The 18,770-nt window shown below is 46.6% G+C and overlaps 1 protein-coding gene across 1 annotated transcript; it reads right to left on the reverse strand.

The window, feature by feature from the left end:
• Positions 1 to 1,776: 1,776 nt before the first annotated feature.
• tshz3a (teashirt zinc finger homeobox 3a) lies at positions 1,777 to 18,537 on the reverse strand. Its single transcript, XM_079163652.1, has 2 exons — positions 18,417 to 18,537; positions 1,777 to 5,886 (listed from the first exon to the last, which is right to left on the reverse strand). The coding sequence occupies exons 1-2, from the start codon at positions 18,454 to 18,456 to the stop codon at positions 2,570 to 2,572; spliced, it is 3,357 nt and encodes a 1,118-aa protein (XP_079019778.1). The 5' UTR covers positions 18,457 to 18,537; the 3' UTR covers positions 1,777 to 2,569.
• Positions 18,538 to 18,770: the final 233 nt, after the last annotated feature.

An 18,770-nucleotide genomic window follows, 5' to 3' on the forward strand; every position in this document is an offset into this window, starting at 1 on the left:
TGGATAACACATCTAATCTCCTCTTTATTGTCGCAGAAAAATACAACTGAGAGGAGTTTGTGTCTTTCATATTAAATAATTGGCTACAGCAGATCCATAGCTTCTACATTGCTCTCCTCTAGCAGCCACTATAATGCTCATCCAAGCAGAAGTCCAATCATTTAGCCCTCTCCCTCCAGCCCCTCATTAACCCCCAAAGTGTCAACTATCTCATTAACTCCCCCAACCATCCTCACCCCGAGTCCACCACTAAGCCTAAAGCATTCATCAACACATACAGTGTTGAAAAAAAAAAAATGGATCATATCTGGAAGGACTCTGCAAGCTTTGAGAACTCACAAAATATTCAATAAGGCATCTCAGCCTGTTTCATTTGCATTATCAATGGCTACCGGTCTGAATCCCATCTTTCAATTATCATCCTTTGTTAAGGGCTTTATTCTCCTTGTCAGATGTGAGTCATCACTGGGTTCTCCCACAACGTTAGACCAATGTATCCTAAACGTCGGAGGGCCGGGAGCAAGTCTGAGGCGGTAATGAGTTTGTGTGAGAAGACGGGGTCAGGACACAGTGTGTGTGTGTTAATTAATCTGTTCCCGGGTGGGAGGAACTGAAGCGAGATGATGAGATTTAAGAGAGTAAATGGGTGTGCTGCACTCGAGCTGTCCTCTGTTGAGTGAGCGAGCAGGGTTAGAGGCTGGGCAAATGGCCGTCACCATAGTAACCAGATAACTTCCCCGGCCCCGAGTCACTCAGTCAGTCAGTGATGACAAGCAAAGCCTGGGAACATCAAACGGAAAGAACATGGTGTCCCAAGGCGTCTTCAAATAAGACAAAAGGTAGATGGTGGAAAATCTGAGAAGTAAATGTGTGTGTATGTGAGTCTTTATCATGCATACTAAAAAACATGGAAAAAAAAACTTTCTCATTACATGGCACTGAGCCTGAATTGTGACTACTCTGATAGCATCAACACCTGCCAGTAAGATTGTTAGATCCAAAAGCCTGCTTTGAGGGAATAGCACCTGTCTGTGCATTCTGCACCACTGTCAGCTTGTCTCAGCGCGCGTATATAGGATCTGCTTTATTTTTTCCAAGGGACAGTCTTGGAGTCCAGGTGTGTGCCAGATCTGCTGTCTGTGCCCAGGGCTCCTGATGGCATCCAAGCCCCCGTGGTAATCAGCCCACTCTGCCTGCTGTTGCAGCCCGCCTGCCTCCTCCTCCTCCTCCAGTGGCTCGTTTCAGAAACATCTGGTGGTTTACATGCAGCACACACCACCTGCCAGACGCCTTGCAGGCAGTGGCACCGCTCGCACCTAGTGCGCCTCACAACAACGCGGCGACACAGAAATCACTGGGAATATCTAGAAAAATTGTGGTTGTGAAGACAACTGCGGATGAAAATGCTGAGGGTTCTTTAAGTTCTGCTCAGTGTCAAATCTGTCAGCTGATTTGTAAATGCTTAGTCATCACAAGGTGGGGCAAAAATTGGGAGTGATGAGTTTTTTTTTTCTCTAAGACGTATTGTTTTCCTGCAAGCCAGGTGAAACATTTTATAACAGCTTGAGAATAACATTTTGGACAATACCGTGATGTGCCACTCTTCATTAAACAAACTGATGTCGCTTGTTGAAATATTGTATTTTAGATGAGATTCATAATACACCTTGATTTACAAATGTTTGAGTGGTAAATATGAAAGAAAACAAATGTTTTATGCAGCAGTTAATTCAATTTAATCATAGAAGCACAAGGCATTAACATATTTGTATTGGTTTCTTTTTTTTATCAAATAACATTTATAAAACTATTGTGCAAAACAATGTCCTTTTCATCTTCTTCAAAGGCTCTGCACCAGTGGATAGTCATAGTCCTCTTAAATTAGGAAATATAACAAGTATGCATAATTTAAACAGCAAGTTGTAAGCTTATACACTATATATACATTTTTACACAGACCTGGATTTTAAGTTCCCCTTACTCAATGATAAAGAACAAGGCAGCTTTTACAATCAGCAAGAAAATCAACAGGCTGTACAGAGAAAACAAAAAAACAAAACAAGCAATGAACCTTTGCTGTTTGGCAGATTCTTTTAAAAGAGCGTTCCCAGGCATTTGGCTGTTTTAAGGTGTTAAAAAATGACCAGTTTGAAAGGGCATTTTAAAATGTGGACAGGACAGGACAGGACTGTACAAATGTTAACAGTAAAACTTGTTGAACATGCAGTCTACCAGCAAATCAGAACCAAACTCACAAAAATACAAAATAAATACAATAAAGTTAATACATTTCAAGTTATTAGCTGACCTTCTAGTCAAGAGATTCACCATGATCGTGAAAGAATCTGTCCTCAACAAATCACGCTAAATATCTTTGACCTACAGTATATTTTGGTGAAATCAGAAATGTTTATCGGCCGAATAGATGTAAACACTATGTGCTGACTATTTTAACAGTAGTTCATGCCCATCATTGTGCATTACCACACTTTCAAATATGCTGTTTTTATTTTTGTTTCCAACAGCTATTCTACATGTGTTTTCCAATATGTCTACTGCTGAGAGTAATTTAGTGTTTCTCTACTTCGCTCACATATAGCAGATGGTCCTCTGGAGACTTCCCATGGCTCTTGCTGAGGTGAAGCTTGATGGCGTGCTTAGTGGCAAATTTACGGACGCAGAGCTGGCAGCGGAACACTGTCCCATTACTACTGCAGTCATCTTGTGATTGTGGAGAAAGGAAGGACTCCAGGGGCACTAGTTTCTCAGAGAGAGTGTGGGAGTCTCTGACAGTCTGTTTCGGGGACAGCTTGGCCAGGTCCCTGATTCTGAACCCTAGGTGGGCCTCCAGGTGGCATACATACGCTGCTGGGGTGCGGATCTGTGAGGCACAGTCACTACAGAAGAATATAGGTTGACCCGAGTCCAGGTTCTTGAGGAACTTGGTTCTGCCAGTTCTCCTTAGCTGGTACTTGACGTTAGCCAGCCAGTGACTGATGGTGGTCATGGAGAGGCCCGTGAAGCGAGACACATGCATTCTTTCCTGTGGGCTGAGGTCGTTGATGATGTACTTCCCCTCCGATGTTTGCCTCAGGCTCGAGGCAAAGTGGGCCTGCAGGAGGAGGAGGTGCTGGGGGTTCCAGTTAGAGTGACGGCCTTTGCGCTTGTGGCCGTGCAGGGATGCTTCGTCGTCGTCATGAGTAGAGCCCACGATCTCGGCTTTGTCTGTGACCCGGGACCGTGAGGGAGGCTTTGGGACATGGTGGGACTGAGTCAGGTTCCTCAGCATGTCTGAGATATCCGACAATGCGTTTTCATGCAGAGGGCTGCTGGATGTGTAGGGAGAGACAACCGTTAGCTTTGCAGGAGTATAGAGGGAGGAGGGGGAGATGGAGGAAGCCGTGGATGAAGGGGTTAGGGGGGCTGAGCCTACAGAGCCCCCTCTATCACTTTTCCCTTTAGTGAGGTCCATAGGCTGGTCATCACTGGGCTGGCAAAAGCTATTATCAACTACACTTTCCGGCTTTTTGGTTTGTGAGGGAGGAGCGGCCACAGCAGCCCTCTCAGCCATGCTCTGGCTAAGCCTGGAGAGCAGGCTCAGGGGATCTTGGTTTGGCAAGGAGGGCTTGGCTGCTTTCCCCAAATGAATGTTCATTACTGACTGAAGAGCACTTAGAGGGTTGACAAAGGGCTGCTCTGGAGGAGTATGGCCAGTGATAATGGCTGTACTAGATCTCAGCGTAGAGGCGAGCGGGGATTTGACTGCTGTCTCCCTCTTGGGTTCGGTTGCCGGGGATGCTCTGTCGCTATGGCTTCCCCTGTCGCTATTGGTTGGCGTGACCGCCCTCCATTCCCGAGGTGAGTCAGCCTCTCCTCCCCTATGTGATTCTCCAGCCTCACTACTACAGGGAGAGGGGTGGTTCTCCATCTTTGGAGACATCTGCTTCACCCGTTGCTCTACTTTTGCTACTTTCTCAGTCACTTTTTTCACTAAATCCTCCATTGCCTGGAAGTTGTTGCTGGGGAAGGGGGAGGACTGACTAAGAGGTGGGGAAACGAGGGGCTGGTTCTTGGCAAGGGAGGACAGCACTCCATCCCCTCCGTTGAACAAGAACTTCAGTGCGGAATTCTTTTCCATGCTGCCCTGTTGGAGCTTGAGGGCACTGGGGAACTGGTAGGCTGCGTGGATGCTAGGATAGCCCCCCCAGCTTGGATTCCCACTCTGTGCCTTGTTGATGGCTGACGTCACAGTGTTTTCCAGTGATTTGAGAATATCAAAGCCACCTTTAGGGCTCTCCTTCAGATCCTCTTCGGTAAGATAGCTATACTTTGAGATGTCATATTTTTCCTCCTTCTCAGCATCCTCCTCCTTCCCATCCGACGCTGCAACTCGCTTCTCATTTCCTACAGCCTCTTGCTTAGAGCACTCCTCCTCCACTTCCTCCTTTTTGATATCTTTAAGAGGAGGGGAGGTAGCGGGAGGACTTGTCGTAGTTTGAAGAGGTGGAGGAGAGAAGGTGGAGGGTGCGAGTGGGACAGATTGGACCCTCTGTTCAGTAGGTGTGGTAACCCTACCAGGGTTGGGGGAGGTGGCCTCTGGAAGTGTTTTGATTCTCTTCCCCACTGAGCTGGTCACCCTTAGGAAGTGTCCTGTCACCATCATGTGGGTTCTCAGCTCTTGCAGTGTATTATGGGAACTCCCACACTCCATACACTTGAGGATCTGAAATTTGTTGGATTCAAACTGCCAAGTGTAGCTGGCACCGTTCTGGTGGCCGTAGCGGTTATTAGGAGTTGTGTAGGGGCTGGAGGAAGGTTTATGTGGAGGTTCACCCAGGTCTGCCTGTGGGTGCTTAGCTTTGGGGGTTCCTTCTCTAGAACGTGGTGCGGCCGTGAGGTCCAACCCCACGAATCCCCTTTTCTTAGAAGACATGATTTTGGCTGCCAAAGGGGCCATGGGCTCCTTCAGAGGCACTTTCTGGTAGTGTTTGGTCTTGATCATGTGGACGCTGAGGTCCTGGAGCGATTCAAAGGAGTGGCCACAATACATGCACTTCAAGACTTTCTGGGCATCCTCCTTCCCCTCCATCTCCATCAGGGACCGCTTACGCGGCTTAGACCAGCGCTTTGAGCCACTGCCTGCCCTGTCATGGTTGTCATCGCGGTAGTGGCCTGTATCATTCATGTGAATTGTCAGCTCCACCAGGGTGTCATAAGCGGCACTACAGCCCTTACAGCGGAACTTACTGGCCCCAGTGAAGATTGAGCCAAACAGCTTTGGGTTTTGCCTGTGGAGTTGGACTGTACTGAAGAGGCTAGGCTCACACTGTGCAGGGTGACGGCTCTGGGGAGTCTGCTGTTGTAGTGTCTTTGCCACTGCAGACTGGTGCCAGTCATAGCTACTGCTGCTGCAGCTACTACTGCTACTAGTGCTGTTGCTGCGAGCTGGCTTCTCCGTAGAGGCCGATGTCTGCGCCTGTGGCGGCGTGGAATTAAAGTTCAGCGGTGACCACAAGGGGCCGGTGAGGAAGCTGGAGTATATAACCTTCATTTGTTCTAAGGTGTCCATGCCTATGGGAGGTGTTTTAGTGCCACCATTCAGAGGTGCTGTGACCAAGTTGCCCTCGGCTTTTCTTGAGGGACTCTCAAAGTCTGAGAGACGGTCACTGGTCTCACTCACATGTGACTCACTGTCCATCTCTGGTCCTGAGAGCTCTGCTGCCCCAGCTGATTCCTGGTCACATGCCTGCTCCTTGGCAGACTCTCCGCTTTGCTCCACAAACTCATCTTTCATGGGAAGGTCATCCTGAGGGGCTGTGGGCAGGTCGTCTGCTTCCGCCTCCTCATCCTCCACAGTGTGCTCTGTCAGCTCCTCCGGAGAATAGGCTGCGAGGAGAATGGAGACAAAGAGAGAAAGAAAGAGATGAGTTAAATTGCAGGGAGTGAACACGCTATGTTAGAATAACTGGAGAAAAAGTTTCCCTGCTATGTGTGCCCGAGGACTCCCAGGGATAAATGAGCCATCTGTGTGGGAGCCTTTAAAGCTGAGCTGAGAAATTACAGTCATCCCATTTCACCTCATCAACCGTTGAGGTGTTATTTTCCTCTAGGCGAGCCTGTATTTATATACTACCCCAGCCACACGGAACTTATGCCTCCCCTCTTTTCACTCCTTCTATTGGAGGAAAACAAAAAAGAAATATCTTGGCAAAAACATAATGCGCCATTTTATTTATCTCAGGGCGCAACAGCTTGAAATGAAAACTAAATCTGAAATTAATGAAGCCCAATCTCACTGTGGCATTCTCCTCTGGGGTAATAAATGAGTTGGATCAACCTCCATCTGTCAGTTAATATGTCTGACGCCTCTTCATCTGCCTCTTCTCTGATTACACACACATACAGTACATACAGACACACACACATGCGCACACAGACAAAGAGCATATCTTGAAGGATTTCAAGAAAGGGATGTCAGACTTTCGTTGATGAAATGTTGACATGTTGAAGAGACAGTATCATCTGGACTGAAGTGAGTTCATTAGTGTCTTAAATGTAGAAGATAGTAAATACTCTTCTGTTCAAGCTGCATTCTTAAAAGCAAATTGCAACCGGTCTAAACAGGTGTTGAATGTCATTCAAACATAATACAAACACATTTCTCTGATCAGAAAAAAAAGAAATGAACAAAATAAAGAGGGAGCAAATGAGACCAAAGGAAGATAAAACGCACAAGGTGAGATTCTAGGAGCGTCAACGTGATGGCAAAGCATAAGCGGTCTGTCACTGTGCATGTTGCCGCCCACTGCAAAGATGAAAAGTGTGTGTTGGCACACACAAATACACACAAACTGCTGTGTCCACCCACCCAACGCCGACTCACCGTCCACTCACCCCTTTCTTCCACAGTGTCACCATGCCCCCTCCCTCATTTCCTGTCCACCTCACTCACGAAACCGCTCAATTTAAGGAAAAACAAATAATCTCTGAAAATAGCGGACGGCCTGTGGACAGGTCTGCGGCCATTTGGACAATATTGTAAACGAGGACAAATGCCAGGGAAAGAAGCCGTAGGTATAAGCTTTTATAGTTTGGGCACTCATACAATGGAGCTTGGGCATGTGGACACAAACAGGCACCCACACCCACATACACACACTGTGACTAAATCCTTCATTCCCCCCCACCGCCCCACACACTCACGTCCAGTCTAAACAAAAATGTCATAGCTGAAATAACTCTCATTTCCAGTGCTAACAGCCAATCTCTAGGCAGCCATGCGGCTGGCGCTGGTCTGATTTGGGCCCTGGGGGCACAGTCAGCAGGCAGCCCCACTGAGAGGCCAGCCTAATGGAGACCTGGCAGGTGCAGACCACTCTCCGTCCTCCCGGAGATTTGGTTTGTCACTGGGTATCCATTACCTGCCATTCTCCGCTGATAGGCCCCGACAGCCCTGATCAAAAGATGTCGTCGGGCCCCAGTCCGCTTGGCAGTCAGTGGCATGTCGTTTGTAAAAAAGGCCAAGCAGGGTGTAAATAAAATGACATGATCACTTCCCCGGCCCCTCATGTTCTGGACACAATTATGATAATGTGGATGTGGAGAGGAGGGAGGGGTCTGGGAGGATGGAGAAGGGGGCGAGGAGGGAAATCGCTCACGCTCAGGCAAACACGCAAGGTAGATATCTCACTGCTACCAGCGCTCAAGCGACTGCCCACACCCTCTCATATACTTTCTCTTCCGCTTCTCTTGTGGAATGTATTCGTGTCAGACTCTCATTTGAAAGAGGAAATCCAGCCAGGATGAGGTAGTTAATGTGTTTGTGTCCTCACTAGCTGGTCACGGATGTCAGCTTGCATCAGGCGAGCCTGGCACGCCGCTTGACCAAGTTGTCAGGTCACCTTTCTCTGATTCCACATATTTCTTGACACTGTCTTGCTATTTCATCAAACTATTGCCACATCCAATTTCTTGTCATGTTATCACATTCGTAAACCTTCCCAGGGCTCTCTCTGTGCCTTAACTTGGTCGTAAATGTTTTACATTTCTTACTAATAGAGCTGCGGCCCTATAGGTTATTGTTCATTTGTCATTAAGCCTGGATAGCACAGAGAGAGGGATAGAAGTCCAAAAGGACCAGCTATAAAGCCTACAGAGTCTAGCCATGCTCCCAGGCAATTTAAAATGCAAAACAAAAACCATTATGTCTGAGCACTATCTGTTAATTTAATCCCCAATGACTGATAATCCATCACACAGGGCGACAACCACATCCAATTATTCTCCCTGGCTTGACTGACAACAGAGGTGATTTATCAAGCTAATAAAAGGTGATGGGAGTATAGAGGCTCCCTTAGAATAGAAAAAAGGAGAGGATTATGAATACAACAATACTCTTGGATTGCAGTCTTAACTAATATCTAAGCATTTGGTTTAGGGGCCAATATTTTCCAAATGTGTGTGTGCGTATGCGAGAGAGAGAGATAGAGCGTGCGTGTGTTCATGTTATGATAAAGTGAGCTGATGCCATGTGGGGGAAAGACAAGAATCATTAGGTTCCATGATTGATTCTTCAGGGTGGGGGTGTGGTGTGGGTAAGAAGGGTAGGTGCTGCACTTTCACACAATCAACATCTCAGTCACGGCTCACACAGAAATAGCAACAACACATTCACACAAACACAAAAGCTGCCGAAAATATGTGTCTCACGTGAAGAAACACACACTTCACCTTAAGATATGCCACGTCACATGCACACCCCCACGCAATTAAAAATAAAGCTAGTCAGTCAGTTATGACACCAGCTCAACCCCCCCCCCCCCCCCCCCCCCCCCCCCCCCCCCCCCTCTTCTCAGACACACTCGTACATGCACGTAGATGCAAGCGATGAGGAAAGACAGTGACATCTTGGCATGCAGGAGGCATTCCTGTGGAGTATCATTTTCATAAACATAAGGGCCGCAGACGAGGAGGGAGAGATCATCTGATAGAAATACTGCAGTGCTGCTCTGACGATCAGGAACAACAGACAGGGCAGGGACAGGGGGTGATTAAGCAGGAAGGTGCTGTGGCTGCCTCTAAAGCAGAGCCTCTCAGCGTCTCTCTCTCTCTTCGTCTCCTTCCCTCTGTCCCATGGGCTATTTCTCCTCAAGCGCTGCTGAATGTCTGTTTTTGATGCTACATTTTAAATAGGCTTCGTATGCAAGAGCGATAATATGAGGATCTAAAAAAAAAAAAAAAAAAAAAAATTCAATCATGTGTTTCTCTAGTAGAAATCTATGCATTCCGTTCTTTGCGAGATTATCGCAGCTCGATTCAAATACATTTGAATAACGTTTAGTGAATGTGAATTTGCGGGAGCGCGATCCCATACCTTTTTCCATCAAGCTACTAAATCCTGTCCCTTTTCTTCAATCTGTCCCTTTATAAAACACAGTGCATATTCCTGGTCTGGCCCCCACAGCTGGGAAAACAGTCTGGGAGCGTGATCACACCCAACAGCAGCGGGGTAAACAGGATGTGTCATTAAAAACTCTACCTGTGTCTGACCCTCATACTCAAATGACTGCTTGGTCTCTGAAAGAAAAAAGGGACAACCTTGCCCCAGGCATCGTGATATGAAAAAAAGGTGAGTCCTTTGTGCGGTCATCATGAGTAAAATATTTCATCTGTGCTTTTTTTTTTTAACGCTAGAAAATAGCATAGACGGCTGTTAAACGTACATTACCTCTGTTCTGCAAAAATAGGGTTAAAAAGGATTTGTTTAAATTGACATTAAGCTACTACTATTTTAAATAATGTGCTACCTACTTCATAAACCAATGTTATGTATAATGTAAATTCAATGTGTACATTTCTGTGCATTACACGAATATAAGTGAGGAATAAGGACGCTTAATTAACAAACTACGGGGATTTTTAAGAAAATAAAACAGAAACTAATGCTATTGCAAAAGCATTGTTTATATGGGTTTCAAAGCTTGATTACCACTCTATTTATATTTATAATCACTGTACGCATTGAGAACTGTACCGCGCACAAAGACACAGCTGGGATACAGGGAGGAGAGAGGAAATGGTCTACATGGGTGGTCCCTTATAGCTTACTGTTATTATTACAAAAAAGTTTTATGGTTGTTCAAAGACAACAACAAAAATCAAGCAACAGGAACAAAGAAAGCACAGAGAGTGCAGTCTATTGTTTATGGTTTAATAAATTATACAACAATGCATGACAATGGGATCTTGTTCTATAGACATAGAGATGCATTTCTTGTATTAAAGATAACACATAAATAAAGCGAATTAATATTATTATTCATTTGAAGAACAGAGGAAAGGTGGACGTAGTTAACAAGACCTTTGATCACATGTTGGTTGAGATATCTGAAGTCAGTCGGGGATCGGATAGTGGGGAGAGAGTTAAACATGACTAGTCTTTCTTGACATGTGCACAGTATTTTAACCGGACCTTGACGCCCTTAAACCAACACAGCCCCTCAGCAAGGGGGCTCTTACTGACAGGAAACGGCTCCAGAACATTACAGGACAGGAAGTCACCTCAGTCTCAATCAAAAAAAAAAAACCCACAAACCACCGACTTCCACTCACTCTCTCAAGTTTCCCAGCAGCCTAAAACTCTTTAAATAGATTAGAATAATTTAGTCCAAAACAGCCCCATTCTGTCAAAATAGCAGCAGATCAGTAACATACCTAAAATGCCTTTCTGTTGCACACATTTGTCAAAGCAACACACTCAATCAAACTTAGCTCTCTCCCTCCCTTCCCTTTGATCCTTACAGCCTGGCTGAAAGTCCCACGAGAAAATACGTAACAGGTGATCTCCGGCCATTTGAAAAAATTAACAGGTCCTGACATAATTAGCTTTTTTCGGATATGACCAGAGGAAGGCCATCTTGTGCTCTTAATTTTTCTTGGGTTTTTAATACATAACTCTCCTGCTCCAGGACATCGTGCTTATACAGGCTCTCATGTTACAAGCGATCGAGGATGTCTCTGTCAGTTTTTCATTTGTGTGTGTTCTCTACCCCCTGATGGCATTGTGAATACATTGTGTCCGCCGATTGTAGTGCAGGATGTGTGATATGGGAGATGGGAAAAACAGAGAGATCATTCTGGCCCCAGGCAAAGCTTAGGGCTGAACCTTGTCAATGCACATAGTAAGAGGAGAGAGAAAGAGCGAGAGCGAGAGAGAGAGACTGAATAGATTCAACCCTCGGCTGATTGTTGTGTTATGAGTGGACCTCTTAGCTACCAGCTGCACGTATAGACCTTCAAGACTTGAACATTTATCTCGTTTATCTGACGTGAGACGAGCCACAAACACATAAAGGTCTCCCGTTACTGACTCTTAGCGTAGAAGAGAACGAGGTGACTCATAGTTCCAGTCCCAGTTTTTTATTTGACGCAGCCACAATAAGCGATAAAAAAAGGAAACAAACAAAAAGCCAACACAAACAGCTTCCACAGGTGCAGAACCAAGGGCAGTAATAAGGATCAGAAGGCGGTGTTCCAGTCCGACATGCACACAGAGCCTATCTGGTTTGATGATATGTAGTCAGGAGGACTTCCTTAAACTGTACCACATCTCTGCCTCCGTCTTTGCATCACTCTTTCTCGAGGCCTTACTCAGTCAGTTCTCAAGCAAAGCGCCATTTAACAGAACAGAACTGCTGTTTATTTGCACATTCCTCAAACTGTTTAGGCCTCGTAAAAAAAAATGTAGTTAAAAGGTCACAAGGCTGTGTAAATATATTAGTCTTCAGCTTTTTTTGTAGAGACACAAGAATGCAAGAATTACTCAGACCACAGCTTTACAACACACTTACAAACACTAGTTTCACCAGATGAGACAGAGTTAATACATGTCAATTTAGAGCCAATAATCTAAACTAAACTAGTTAGCAGTGTAACTTAATACAGTGGTTCTCAACTTTTATGAGTCGCGACCCCCCAGAATAATCAGTTTGGTGTCGGCGACCCCTGGTTGTTGTCCAATGTGCTCCAGGCACTGTGGCTTGTGATTCGTTCAGTGTCGCTTTCTCTCCCACTGACCCGCCGGAAATCCCCCATCAGAAACTCGTGTGCACGCACACTTTGAGTCTCACAAACACACTCGATAAAACCTATTCTAAGGCAAATTATATCATTGTTAATACTTAATAAACTGAATATAACCGAATCTATTATAGTCTAATCTGCTCATACTTTCGTAATCAAAAGAACTTACTGGTAAAACTATCTTAGTTAATAATGCTAGTGTCAGGGCAGGGTCGACAGGTGTCTGATGTTGTGTCCTTGCTTCTAAGGTTAAAGGTGAGTAAAATTGTATCATGCCATATTGTAATGGTGGGTAAAACTATGAAGATAGGGACCAAAAAAAACCCAACCTTTATTTAAGGTTTGTGCTAAAACCCACATTAGGGCTGAGCTTAAGGCTGGGGGTTTAAACAAGGGTTACTGCAGTTCAACAATTCAGGACACGTCTAAAATCAGGCCTACTTTAAGTCTAGATGACGCTACGTCGGGAGCTCAAACTGGGGATACAGTTAAGAATAAAGGATTAGTTTAGGTCTGAAACTGGGATTAGGTTTGTGGCTTGTAGCTGCAAGTGAAACTGGGACTGTGCTTAAGAGTTGAATCAGGGGGGTGAAGGGAATGAAGTCAAGGCTTGGGAGTGGGACGACCAAACCCCTCTCACAACGCGCAGCTGCTGCCATGATCGCCTAGCAACGAGGAGGTGATGGACGAAGCCTGAAGATGGATGGCCACCATAAATCACAGTGGTGAGGAGGAGGAGGAGGAGGTAGGAGACAGAGAGAGGGAACGAGAAGTGGACGATAAACAAAACAACTGTTTTTTTTCTTTTCATTTTCTGTAGCCGCGGCGGAGTTGGCCTTGCCTTGACCTCTCACTGTACTCTTTTATTCATGATTGTTGGGGAATGACACAGGGCAGGGGACTCTTCTGGACAAAGCTTAATGGAAACTTCGAGGTAATAATTACAGTCAGTTAGATTGGATCCATTGGATCATTTCAGAATGTACAATTGCAATAATCGCCATTGAGGCGTCTACGTGCCCGCCAGCGTGTGGAGTTTTTTCAGGATTCCAGTAACTTTTTTTTAAGATAATAATAATGACAGACGATACTTTTCAAAACGCAACCCTCCAGGCAAGGCAATCTGGGTAGTGTAGTTGCGGGATAAACATCCCTAGGCTATCTGATTATGGCCTACTGCTGCGGCACTGGTGTCTAGTAACACTCAGAGAGAGCGCTCAGCCATCCATCACACAGTGAGTGTCTGTCTAAGGCTTTCCACCCTGCTTCTTCTCGTCCTGGCTCTCCAGTTACAGCCATACACGGCCGGCCTAAATAATATTCTTCATGATAAATGGCACTATAAGCCTGGTATCCATCATTAATCTGATTTTTAAAGAAGCATCCATCTTGGAGAGAGCCTGTTAGGGCCACGGGGGAGCAGAGCAGCTCGGGTTCATTTAAAGGCCAGGCTGCTGCATGAGTGATACCTGTCAGCCCTGCTCATCAGGCAGCAGCACACACACACACACACAGACACACACACACACACACACACACACACACACACACACACACACACACACACACACACACACACACACACACACACACACACACACACACACACAGACAGCATTAAACACTGACGCCATATGGCCAAATGTGCGTGCACACACACACACACACACACACACACACACACACCTCTATGGCGCCCCTATGAGTGTTCGTCGAGCATATATTATGAGTAAACAACACCAACACACTTGTCGGACTTTGTGTACTCACAAAGCATATTTCTCCTCTTCATTCAGACATCGTGAGGCGCCTCACGAAAGAACATTCTGTCACTCATCAAAACACATCTCAGTGTAACTCAATCCTCCCTGTCATCTCGAAAAAATCTCCCCTCCCAAACGCTTCTCCTCAAGGGTTTCAGGAAAACTCACTCTTCCCTGGAAAAACTCTCGCACACAGACGCACACACAAGCGGCAGTCTCTTTCCCCAGCTCCACATTTACTCTGCACCTCATTCTCCATTCCTCTCCTTCTCTTTGTTTCTCTCTGTCTAGTTTCCCCCCCTCTTTCACTCTCTCTTTCTCTTCCTCTCTGCCCCCTATCCACCTCCCTTCTCTGTGTGTCTGGTAAAGCCCGTTTGATAAATGACACACGTCACCGTGTCAGAAGCGAAGGGTGGGTCAGTGATAAATGACTCTGTTGAAAAGGAAATCGGCTCTCTGGCATGGCCACGCTATTCTCCTCCTGGATTGGGTTTCAGGACCCCTGAAGACCGGAGCAGCTCAGTTTCCCCCGAAAAAGAGCACACATCCCACCAGGCTCTGACGCTCGCTACCTCTAAGAGTGGGAGACAGAGAGAGGGAGAGGGTGGGTGGGAGGTGGGGTTGGAGGGATCCAGCCTGTCCCAATTGTCGCTACAGTGCAGCTGCATCTATCACAACAGCGGTGGGACTATTTTTACAAAGCCTCCAACTCAGTGCCCAGACAGCAGTCCCGGCTGAAAACCTCGGCTGAAAGCACACTGAAAGCTGAAAGGGAAGAGTGGATGGCTAACGGTTTTCTATTTGTGACACTACTACAGCACTTATACTCCTCTTTCTCTCCCGAAGCCCAACCCTATGGCTTGACATCTGCCAAGTGTGTGTTAAAAAGGAGCGAAGGCCCATTTCACCGCCCCCGCTCTTCTTCTCTTCATCGTCCCCACCACCAGCGCCTCCTCCTTTTCCTCCCCCTCTGCCCTCTTTCTCTCTTACACTGTCTCTTTCACTCACTCGCTGGCAGGGTGGCACTGTTATCATTACACAGGCAGGATTTATGGAGTCAGGGCCTATGGCAAAAACAAAAAGGCATCTGTCAATACCTGTGGGAAACACTCTGTCAGCCTTCCTCCTCCTCCTCCTTCCACTGGTGCTCACAGCCTCATTAGGTATGCACTTATCAGACACATAGATCACAGACATGACTCAACCTCACCGGAATCCAGCCATAGGACTTTCATTAGCAACGGGGCCTGCAAGGCCAAAACATTTGCCGCACTCGCACCTGCAAACATCGCCAGCGGAGGCGCATTGTTGTTAAAGCTAGCTAACGCTGTATGCCGGCCGAACAATTAAGTCCCAACTCGTGCTCCCCTGCTGTTTCCGTTAAGGGCATGCTTTTCACACATAAACAACAGGAAGGCAGACCGATATAAAAAAACAAACCAGCTTACTTCATTTCACTTGCCAGTTTTTACAATCTGGTCACAACATGTGCGCATGTGTCTGCAATGTGTGCTGTGAAAGCTCGTATCTTTACTCGCGTCAACACTGCACGTTTGAGTGCTATGGCTGGTGTTTCTATGTCGGGATTTACGTGCGCTGCATAGGCGGTGTGCAAAGACAGAGAGAAGGGAAGAGAAGAAGGAACTGCACAACGTAGACGGGCCTAAAGAGCTCAGAGAATTATGGCCTGACCCCGGCAGGTGGTCTAAAGTTACAATTCCTTTCATCACTATCACAAGCCAAACCGCGCACACACGCGCACACACACGCACACACGCGCACACACACACACACACACACACACACACAAAGCAAACAAATCAGAAAGTTCATGCCCACTGATGTTAGCGCGCACACACACACTCAGTCAGAGACAGACATGAGTGATGGCTGCCAGTCTGGCAGCGATAATCCTGACCCCGCAGAAACAAGAGACTGTTGCTGTGGAGCCTGGTCCAAATCAGACAACCCCCCCCCCCCCCCCCCCCCCCCCGCATACCCCTCTTCTGTGTCGCACTCTCTCTCTTATACACACATGACCAGATTACGACAAGGCCTGACAGTGCATCGACACATGCAACACACCGTAAACACACTGGCACCATTCTGCAGAAACACTGTACAGGTTAGACATTCCAGCGAAATGGCCGCGTCTTTGCCCACACGTCGTTAAGCCGATGTCAACTTCCTGTTAAGTCCGCCGAGCATTTTAACTTTCCGCGTTTGCCTTTTCAACAGCGTCAGGCCTCTGGCTTGCGGCGAAGCTAATCGGCAGCCATGAAGGAAGTAGGTCTCTGTGTTTCCACAGCTAGGAGAGTCCCTTTCTCATGTTTGCTCGGCTGTTTACGTGGCCAGCTGCCCTCGGTTGTTAAGAGCACTCAGACCTGACCCAGGTAGGCAGGCCCATTTGTCACCTGCAGCGGAAAATTGAGTTACAGCACAACCAAAGGCGAGCGGCTCTGTGTAATATCAAGTTGATTACATCAAAGTGGTGGCAAACCTCATTGGGCTGGGCACCCCGAGCTTGTCATCTCCAATCACAGGGCCTGTCAGGACTCCATCAGCCTCACGGCTAATTGGACCAACGCTAATGAAGCAGGCAAAACAAGTTTTGTACCGTGGAGGGAGAACCACTCTCAGACAGGGGAAGGCAAGAAAGAGAGAGAGAAGCTGAGAGAGTGTGTTGGAGAGACAATGAGAGAGTAAGGCAGTGTGTGTGTGTGTGTGTGTGTGTGTGTGTGTGTGTGTGTGTGTGTGTGGGTGTGTGTACATGTGTGTGGAGGGGAGGGGGATAGATTTTTCATGCAAGTCTCAAGGTTGCAGTGGGCTGACTCTCCCCCTAAGTCCCTAATCAAGGCCCATCATCTGTCATCCTTTTCTTTGCTCTCTCTATCACCATGCTCTGTGCTGCAATCAATTCATCATCACCCTTTGTGTGCCACTGAACAGTTGACAACTTTATAACTTGCAGCTGCACGGGCTGACTGACAGGGGTGGAAGGGGAGCATGAAAAAAATGAAGAAATGAATAGATGAATGAATGAACAAAGAAGTGCGGTTTCAGGGAGAAAAAGTTGTTTTCTAAAAACACAAAACGATCTATATTACAGCCCTTTATTCCCTTTCGTCAACAGAGAAACAGCAGTGTAGCAGGGAGGAGAGACGAGAGGAGGAGATAAAGAAAAAAAACATCCTTCTCACTGATCTGAAATCAGAAAGCTTTCAGTCATTCTTTATGTGCTCCCCGCGGCCACTCTGAGCCAGTGAGCATGTACATTAGGCTGGGGCATTTTGATGAAATAAAAGCCCAGGCCAGCTTATGGCTAAACAGAATGGGAGCACTCACTCAGCCTGTCTCTGATTGACCATTAAAGCCATTGATGAATGGGCCTGTCAGGGGAGAGACAATTAAATCAAACATGAAACAAAGCCGTTGTGACGGCCCGGTCTGACAGAGCAAACCCATTCCTCCCCTCCATTACATAGCACACGGCTCCTTTTACAACCTCTAACCCACTCCTCCCGCCTCCTCTACCCACTGTGTATGCGTGTGTGTGTGTGTGTGTGTGTGTGTGTGTGTTCAAAGTGAACAAGTGAGCACGTGCACATGGGAGTGTGATGTTCTCTGCTGGAAGTGTGTGTGTGTCTGTTTGTGTGTGTGATGTTTCACTGTGAAACCACTTTGTCCCCCCTTCTTTCACTTTTACGTGAGTCAGTTGACCATCAGAGAGAGAGAGAGAGAGAGAGAGACAGAGAGAGAGACTGATTGAGTGCGAGTGTATGTGAGAGGGTAAAAAAAGTACACAGGGCCTTTCAAAGTGGTTCAAACGTGACGTCAGGGGCCTGCAGCACATGGTGGGAAGTGATTTTCTGATGCAAATCGGGAAGGATCAGATCAAAGCCGCATGACAGCCAATCAATCAACCGTCAAATCAGACATGGCAACTGTCGATTATGGCTCCTTCCAGCCCACGAAACCCCATTGTCTCTCTCAAATTGTTTATCTTATCCCAAGAAAAGGACAAAAAAAAAAAAAAAAAAAAAATCAGGAGGTAGGGCTTTTTTCCCCAGCTTGTGCAAAGAAGTTATGCGCTGGGATCAAATGCGCACAAAGCCCCTATGGCCCCCTTATGGCACGCCTCGGGCTATCACCATCAACAAAACACAGCTTATCTCCTCCGGGGTTTGCCTACTCGTTACGGATCAAACGTAGAAGGCAGTTGGGATCGGTAAAGTGACAGGGATTCAAGTTGGGAACAATAGGAAGCGAAAGTTTACAGCAGGCAACTCGCCCGTCGGGACTACAGTAGCTTCTCAGCGTGCGGAGCGAAAACGCAGGATCACAGATTGTTGTATAGAAACTGTACATCCGCTTTCATAAAGGAACAGTTTCTATGAGGTCTCGCAAGAATAGCCAAGACTGACAAAGCGGATCGTTAGAGAGCAAAAAAAAAAAGAAAAAAAAGAAGACAAAGTGGAAACGGAAATGCAGTGACTATAAAGTGAGCTCTACAAAACAAAGGTAACATCCGCAGTTTTCACATAGTAAACCATTACAATTGGATACACATACCTGCTGCGCGCTTGGGCGCTTCTTGTTTCCTCCGTGGCATTTTTTATTTGAAGGGGATTTCCGTGAAACTCTTCTTTTTTTTATTTAATATAGCCCCTCGCCGTATCCGGGAAGATCCACCTCTACTCAAAAAAGATTCACGCCTTCGTGCAGTAGACTGCACAACATCGGGGAGTCCGATGGAGAGGGAAACTAAAAATCATCGTTACGGAATAGCAGGCTGCAGGAAAAGTCGGCGAGAAAAAATAAATAGATAAACGAGGTGGGGGAATATATATATTTTGTTGCGTGTGCGTTTGATCGCGTTGAGAATGTCAGCGGTGATAGCCAGCGTCCACCTCGGCTGCCTGGTCT

This window comes from Pholis gunnellus (assembly GCF_910591455.1).
Source record: "Pholis gunnellus genome assembly, chromosome: 7".
Lineage (NCBI taxonomy): Eukaryota > Metazoa > Chordata > Actinopteri > Perciformes > Pholidae > Pholis > Pholis gunnellus.

Coding starts and splice junctions, on each gene's coding strand:
- tshz3a (XM_079163652.1), bottom strand. CDS start 18,456: ATGCCACGGAGGAAACAAGAAGCGCCCAAGCGCGCAGCAG. Junction 5,887..18,416: donor AGCGCCCAAGCGCGCAGCAG/GTATGTGTATCC, acceptor TTCTCCTCGCAG/CCTATTCTCCGGAGGAGCTG.